This window comes from Pyrgilauda ruficollis, unplaced genomic scaffold (genome assembly GCF_017590135.1).
Source record: "Pyrgilauda ruficollis isolate IOZ18807 unplaced genomic scaffold, ASM1759013v1 scaffold241, whole genome shotgun sequence".
Taxonomy (NCBI): domain Eukaryota; kingdom Metazoa; phylum Chordata; class Aves; order Passeriformes; family Passeridae; genus Pyrgilauda; species Pyrgilauda ruficollis.
The window spans coordinates 176,597-184,968 of NW_024523723.1; the positions used below are offsets into that span (position 1 = coordinate 176,597).

At 44.6% G+C, this 8,372-nt stretch overlaps 1 protein-coding gene across 1 annotated transcript in view; it reads left to right on the forward strand.

The window, feature by feature from the left end:
- The window catches only part of UBE2H (ubiquitin conjugating enzyme E2 H), a 42,897-nt gene extending 36,556 nt beyond the window's left edge, over positions 1-6,341 (forward strand). Inside the window, exons 5-8 of the mRNA XM_041470173.1 lie at positions 907-946; positions 1,192-1,244; positions 3,670-3,798; positions 6,027-6,341. Coding sequence (XP_041326107.1) covers positions 907-946; positions 1,192-1,244; positions 3,670-3,798; positions 6,027-6,151 — 347 coding nt within the window. The 3' untranslated portion in view covers positions 6,152-6,341. The remainder of the gene's footprint in view (positions 1-906; positions 947-1,191; positions 1,245-3,669; positions 3,799-6,026) is intronic.
- The last annotated feature ends 2,031 nt before the right edge of the window (positions 6,342-8,372 follow it).

The window sequence follows — 8,372 nt, forward strand, 5'->3', positions numbered from 1 at the left end:
CATTATTTATGGAATAAAAAAAGAGTGTTTGGAGCTTCCAGCTGTCTTGAACTTGAGGTTGAAGTTGGCAGCTGGAAAACAAAATTTATCTTTTGATTAAAGTGTGGGGCACCTTCTGCTGGGACATTTTAAGGCTTGAAACCATTTCCAGATTTATTCTGAATAAAACTTTTTATTCAAAATTTAAAAAAAAATTAAAAATAAATTTATATAGTTTTCTTTCAAAATTTATTTTATTTATGTCACAATTTAATTTGCAACTCAGAACCAAAAAAACCCCTCTTAAATCCGGAAATGTGGACAAAGCCAAGCTCTCTCCTCCTAAACCTCACCTGAGGTGTTTTTTAGGAGACCAGGGGCACCAAGAGGAGAATTAATTGCTGTATTGATGGAAAATTTCAATTATTACCTCCCTGGCTTACAAGTGTAGATTAATGTTGTGATGTCAAGCTCATAGAAAATCTCTGTTGGAAAAAAAAATAAATTATATATATATTAATATATCTATAAATATAAATAAATGAATAGATATATATAATATATATAGAAAAATATATAAAATATATTTTAAAATCAAATGTTGAGCTTAAATTTGTGTTCAAATTTGCCCTTCCAAACCCACTTCATCAGATGGGGGAGCTCCACTGAGCTCATGCATGGGAATTTTCAGGATCCAACCAAATCTTTGTGGTTGCACTGCAGAGTTTTCCTGAATTTCCTGACTCCAGGATTCCCTGGAATTTGAGGGAAAGGACCCCAGGGTGGGAATGGTGCCTGCTTATTTTACAAGTTATTTATGGCTGGGATGGCTTTGTGTCCTTGTTCCATAAATTCCAGACTTCTCATGTAAAAAATGTTGATCTGGCTTTTTTTTTCCTGCTGATTCCCCTCTGTTTCTCCTTGCAGGATTCATGAATAAAATCTTCCATCCCAACATCGACGAAGCGTGAGTCAATCCTTCCTTCACCTTTGTAGTAAATCCTCCAAAATTTCAGATCTTTTCCCGTGGTTTTTTGGTTGTGTGGAGCTTCCCTGGCAGTAAAATTCCAATTTCTTTTCTCTTGGGAAGATGGAATTGATTGAAGACCATAAATAAGAATAAATCAGGCCTTATCCCAAACCCTGGGGAAGGGGTTGGGGAGGAGTTTTTTCAATTCCCAGGGTTAATTCCATTTTTTCCATGTGTTCCAGGTCAGGAACTGTATGTCTAGATGTAATCAATCAAACTTGGACAGCTCTCTACGGTGAGTTGGGCATTTTCCTCTCTACTGATGATGTCAGGCCACTTTTTTCCTTTGATTTTGGCGTTTTTTACTGAATTTGAAACTCTTCCTTGAGCCAAGATCTCGAGAAAAATAAGATTTTTTTTACAGGTTAGGAGATGGTATTGCCTCTGATGCTGCAGAGAGGTTTCCATGGGCTCATTTCTGGTTAAAAATCTAGTTTTTAAGAGATAAACAGGTCAATTAAAAAACCAAATCAATTTAAAATAGAGCTTAGAGAAAGCTGGAATTGTTAGAAGGAGCACAGCTGAGTCTCTGTTTAAAAATAGGAGTTCCAGATATTCCAGGTATGCTTTGTGGAAGAAATCCAGGGGAATGTGGACATCAAATCCTTCAGGTTCTTCCCTGGAAAACTGATTTTAGCTGGAATTCCTGATTGGAATTCTGGAATTGCCAGTGTGGTGGAGGGATGAGGATCACAGCATGGATTTGTGGTGGGAGATCAGCTTCTCCACAAAAAGGATAAAAAGAAATAATTGCAGTGGTTTTGTGCTCCAGCATTCCAGGTCCTGCTTGGAGCTGCAGGGGGGCACTGGCAAGGCTGAATTCCCTCTAAAATCACCAATCCAAGATTCCAACACCACCTCACAAAGAAATGGAAAAGGGGGAATAATTCCTTTCCTTTTTGGAATCTTTCAATTCCTTTAAAGCAGAGCTGGCAAAAGATGTGGGTGAGATAATTCCAGCAGCAACCAAGGTGGGAGAAACCTGGAATATCCACCAAAAAATTCCTGAGCACCTCCTGGTTCAATTCCTGCTCATTCCCTGGGGAAGCAGCAGCTCCTCAGTGCTGGGGGTGAAATTCCTGCACAAGTTCCTGCTGAACCAGCTGGAAAACAAAATTTCTCTTTTGGTTCAAGCGTGGGGCACCTTCTGCTGGGAGGTTGTAGGGCTTGAAACCACATGTGGGGCTTTGAGAGAAGGTTCCTTCAAGAAAAAATCGTTTTCCTGGGTGTCCTGTGAGCCATGGGGGATTCCAGGGCTCTGCTCCCTCATCCTCAGGATCCCTCAGTGGCCACAAAGAGCCAGGTGGAGACCCCCGGCCCAAATTTTACAAATTAGAACCAACTCCTTGCTGCCAGTGCCCAAATCCAGTCCCTGGGAATTGCAGCTGCCAATTCCCTGTGCCGTGGCAGGGAATGTCCACACAGAGCACTCCTGCTGCTTCCTGGGATCCCTTTTTGGGAGCCACATCCTTGCTCCAGGTGCTGCTGTGCTCCATCCCAGGTGTCAAAGCTGGGCACCACATCCACAGCTGGAGCCTGGAATTCTGTGGCTGCATCCCAGCTGGAGGAGCTCGTTGCACAGGGAGAGCACCTGGAGATCTCCTTCCCCTTTTTTGGGGGATTTTTTTGGGAAGTGGAGGGTTGTGGGAATTGAATTCAGCAGCCTGGTGATGACTCAGGAATGGAATCCAGCTTTTTTCCAGGAGCAGGGACAGGTTGAGGTGGCCACACTGCTCCTGTGGTGGGTCCTGGGCAGGGATGGCATTCCCTGATTCTGATCCAGGCAGCAGGACACTGATTTCTGGAACATTCCCACGGGAATCCCCCACACCAGGAGCATTGCCAAGGAGGAATGATGGCACAGGGCTGGTTCCTGACCATCCCTGCCTCTGGAATGGGGAGTTGGTGCTTCCCAAGAGGGGTTTGTGTGTCCCCAGTCACTCCTGGGCACTTTCCTGCTGGGGATTATTGGTGACAGATTTCTGCTGGCACCGAGCTGTTCCTGGGAGCTCTGCACACTCCCTGAGTTGTTGAATTTTTTAGTGGAGATTTCTGTTAACCAGATCAGGGAAAGCTCTGGAAGAGCTTTGTGCTTTCCACGGAATCATGGAATGGTTGGGGTTGGAAGGACCTCAGGGGCTGAGCTCCAACCCTGCTCCATGGGCAGAGAACTTCCATTGAAATAGGGATTGGGAGAGGTGAAGAACCCATGGGCAGAGAACTTCCATAAAAATAGGGATTGGGAGAGGTGAAGAACCCATGGGCAGAGAACTTCCATAAAAATAGGGATTGGGAGAGGTGAAGAACCCATGGGCAGAGAACTTCCTTTAAAATAGGGATTGGGAGAGGTGAAGAATTCAGGGAAGGGCAAAGCACAGCACTGTTTGTTCAGAGTTTTTCCTAATTTTTCAAGCCAGGATTAAAAATCAGGAAAATTCCATCCCCTTCCTTGCTTAACCCATGGATATCAGCATGTATGTGTAGGGATGAGGAGTCTGTGAGGAGCTTTATTTTTATTTTTGATTTTCCTCCCTTTATTCCCCCTCATTTTCAGTGTGTTTCCCTTGGAGTTTGTGCAGCTGTCTGGGTGTTCCAGGATGGTTTTTTGGGATGGTTCTGCCTCTGGGGACACGAACACCAACGCTGTGTTTGCCTTGCAGATCTCACCAATATATTTGAGTCGTTCCTGCCCCAGCTGCTGGCTTATCCCAATCCCATAGATCCCCTAAACGGGGACGCTGCAGCCATGTACCTCCACCGACCAGAAGAGTACAAACAGAAAATTAAAGGTGAGGCCTAATTAACAGCATTCATTGGGATTCCACCCCGAGGGAATGATGGCTCTTTGCTGCAGGTTTTGCCTGGTTTTTCCCCTTGCAGTTTCCAGTGAAGGAAGGAGGGGAAAGCTCAGGTAATCCCAAAAGCTGGGATCAGCTCTGCCACATCACCCAGGAGTGGTTAAACCTGGAGTCACTGTTCTGGTGGGAAATGCCTGATTTTTGAGGGTAAAACTCTCAAAATTTGATTTTAGTTATGAATTATTCAGCTTCCCTTGGCCGATTCCTCTGACAGGATTGTGGGGACTCCCCTGCAGATCTGCCCTGATCAGTATCCCAAAGTCCATTCCCTGCTTTTTCATACCAGGGAAAGGCAAAAAAATTCATACCTTGCAGAGAAAAAAAAAAGGTTTGTCAGATAAAATCTGCAGTGCCAGCACTGAGAGTCCTCCTTTCACGAAAACAGCCTAAAACCCAAAAACACCCTTGGAAAAAAGCCAGAACAACTGATGGCAGCCAAAGGAAGCTCTGAGGACATCCCTTGGGATGGAGGGATAGCCTGCTCCCTCATTTCCCCCTTGCAGCCAGGTACAGATGATCTGGAGGGAGCTGGAAGTGCTGGGAACGTGTTCCATAAATCCCAGAGCCCGATTCCACCGGCTCCTAGCAGGATTGCGTGACAAGGATGGCACGGAGCTAAAAAACTCTGCCACCCCCTGTTCTAAAAAATAACCTTGGACGTGTTAAAAGTGCTGCAGAGGATCCTGGCAGCTCCTGTGCTCTGGGAAACTCGGCAGTGCAAATGCAATATTTTATTTATTGCTGCTGCTCCTGGTGTTTCCATCCTTGCAGGGAAAGTTCGTGGTGCTTTGGGGAGGGGGCACAGGCACAAAGATGTGCCCCAAAATTTGTAATCCCTCCTCTTCCCTGCTTCCTCTCTGGGAGATTTCTTAGGGAATCTTCCTTTGGGAAGGTGAGGAACAGCTGGAGGATCTCCAGGCTGGGTTTCTGCTGGGAGCTCAGGACATCTCTGGGTCACTTTTCCCACCCCAGGGGTCTGGAATTGCAGAAGGATCCCCTGGAACACCAGGGCTGTGACCACAGCTCGTTCCTGCTGCTCCAGGCCCTGGGACAGATGAATCCAGTGGTGTTTCCTGGCAGGAATTGATTCCCCTTCCTGAACACCCTTCTGTGGGAATGCTCTGTTACTATTTAGATATTTTGGGTTTTTTTTTCCCCTTGATGGACTGAAAATCCCAATGCAAATCCCAATCAATACGACACTCAGCATGGAAACTCCTAGAAATTTCACTTTTCCTGGCTTAAACCTTCCAAAAGACCCAGCCCAGGAGCTTTCCTGGATAAAAAAAAAAAAAAAAAAAGTGGCATTTGAAGCTTGAAGGGCTTTGAGTTTTATCTCAGGCTTGAGGAGGCAGCAGCTTCCACGTGGGAATGTCCCCTGGAGCAGCCAGTGAGGAGCTGCTGGTGGCCTCCTGTCCTGCCTGCTGTGGCTGCAAGCTCCCAAAGCTGCTGCCAGCCAGAGTTCAGGTGGATTTGGAACAATCCCAGAGGGAATTTTGGAGGTTCCCACAAAGGGGGAATGTGCAAGGAGTAACACAAGGAATATTCCCAAGCTTCCTTGGGATTTTCCCGGTTTTCCAGAGGGAGATGAGTTCTTGGGAAGCTCTGGGAAGGGAGCAGCCACCTCAAGGATGTGTCACAAAATCTTGGAATGCTTTGGGTTGGAAGGGACCTTAGAGACCATCCAAATTCCCATCCCTGTGTGGGAATCTTCCACTGTCCCAGGGTGCTCCAAGCCCTGTCCTAGAACATTCCCAAAGATGAGGCAGCCACAGCTTCTCTGGGCAATTGGATCATTTATAATTTATAACATTCCCGAGGATGAGGCAGCCACAGCTTCTCTGGGCAATTGGATCATTTATAATTTATGTACTTATATGATTTATCAGTATGAATTTTTGTGATAATGTATGGTCATTTATGCTGTTTCATTATAATCTTCATTAATTTTATTCACAATTATATTTTAATATTTTCTATTAATTCATTACATTATTATATTTTGATATTTATATTAACATTTTATTATTTATATATGAGGGAGCAGTTATCAATCCTATTTATCAAACATACCATGACCCAACCTCCCACAGCTGTCGATAACCTATCCCTAATTATCCTTTTTTTTTTTTTTTGTGTTTTTTTCCTCTCCCTTCCAGAATACATCCAGAAATATGCAACAGAAGAAGCACTAAAAGAACAGGAAGAGGGCACCGGGGACAGCTCATCTGAGAGCTCCATGTCTGACTTCTCTGAAGATGAGGCTCAGGACATGGAGTTGTAGTAGAGGAGGCCACCTGCTTTTCAGAGAGACTCTAATTTCCTAACCATGAGAAGCAGACTATAATATTCATATTTAAACAAAGCAATTTTTTTTATTACTAAACAAGGTTTTTATGAATTCTAGCATTGAGATATATATATATATATTTATATATATGTATATTTATATATAAATATATATATATCTGTCACCCTTTAGGTCTTGATTTTCTCGGTCATTTCCCGATCCCCGAGGTGCATTAGAGCATTCCCAACATTCCATTCTGGTAGCAATATGCAGCCCGGATGCATGCCTTGAGATTTTCCATTTGGCCAAGTCAGCTTTGGTGTGCTACCAAACAGCTGCCCTGGGAGGGAGGGAATTAGCAAAAAAACAACAAAAAAACCCCCCAAAAATCGAAACAAAAGGTAGAGAAAAAAAAAAAAAGAGGGATTTGCTGTCGGATCGAGGTTTCCACCTGAGATGTTGGCGTTTCCTCCAAGTCTAAAACCTTGGGGCTGTAGGGATGGAAGGGGCTCCTCCAGCTTGTGTTTAGAAAATAAAAAAGAGGGATTCAACTCCAAAAAACAAAACCAAACCCCAGCCCAAAGGCGTGGAGCTCCCGGGAGCACCGAAGGCGCCTCGCTGGGGATTTCAGCCCGCTGCTGTTGCCTGGACTCCTCGCTGCCTCCCGAACTGTAGGGACTGGCTGGCAGCGCTGGTGGGTTCCCTGGGGCCTCTGCAGAAGTTGGGGATGCTGTTCCCTCGGGATGGATGAGGAGCTGTTCCTGCCTGCCAGGGGAGAAGCACCCAGCAGCCCCGGGATGAGCTCTGGAGCTGGCACGGAGCCGGAGCGCCTGGAATCGACTCCTCCTGGAACCTGCTGCCCTTCCGTGGCTTCCAGCTGGCTTGGTTATTTTTGGTTTTCTTCTTCCTTTCTTTTTTCTTCCCCTCCTTCTTTTGCTGGAAATCTGGTTCAGACGCTCGTTGTGTCCTGGGAATTCTTCTCTGACCAGATGGATTGGCCTTGCCAGAGCTTCAGCTCCACGGAATTGTCCCGTTGGCCCGAGCCCACGAATCCATCGGCACCGACTCTGATTCTCCTTTTTTTTTCTTTTTAAACCTTTCTTTCCTCCCCCTTCTGCACCAGCTTGGTTCCCATCTGCTTGTGTGTGTACAACAGGATCAAAATTCCTTAAGAGTTAACAAAGAAAATGATCTAGGAAAAAAAAAAAAAACACCACAAAATTTGAGCTGAATAAAAAAAAAAAAAGCCTAAAAAGCACCAATTGAAGAAGCAAATGAATTCACTCTTTGGTTTTTTGTTGGTTTGTTTGGGTTTTTTTTTGGTTTTTTGGGTTTTTTTTGGGTTTTTTTTTCCAGGATGTTTGGGAATTGGAATGTTGGATTTCTCCTGGTGTCTTGCAGCAAGCTGAGAGATTTTTTTCTTTTTTTTTTCTTTTTTCTTTTTTTTTGCTGTTGTTCCTAGAAATCTGATAAGTAAATGTCTCCTTGGGATACTTGAATTGGGATAATTGTGCATCAATTCAAACTGAGATGGATTTTGAAAGCTGAATGTTACCTGCTGTTTTCTTTTGGGGATTTTTTGGAGGGATTTGGACGAGATCTGTTCGTTTGTGATGCGACCTGCAGGAAAAAAACCAACCCACCCTGAGCGACTCTGGAGCAGAGTTTTGAATGTCAGACTGGTACATTTGTCATTTTCCCAGAATTATTGGGCTTTGTTTCCTTTTCCTTTCGAGACTCCACCGAGCTGGGGCTGGGAGATCCCAACCCCAGTCTCTGATTCATAAAGCACAATCAGTTTCTTTTATTTCTGTTGCTTTTGGGGGAGAAAACAAAAACTCCAAGTCCCACTTGGCTTTGGCATGAATTTCCTTAATAAAAAACCTACCATGAATTTCCTTTCTGTTAATTCCGGGCACGAAGCAAAGGTTTTCCCTCTCCTTCTTCCCCTCCTTTTCCAGCAGTGGTGTAGGGCTGTGGCTAGTACTGTGCTGAAGTTCTCTATCTAGCATTTGTGGCTTGTTGGAGGGTAATATTAATTATTTAACATGTAATGATGTAATTAACTCTTATCTAGCACGTTGTTTGCTCATTAATTTGGGGAGGGAGGGGCCACGTTTAACTCGCTTTCCTGCTGCCCTGGCAGTTTTGCTTGTGCTATAAACCTTTACTTGTAGGTGCTACTTAGGAGTAGAGTCAAGTGCTGGGTGGTGAT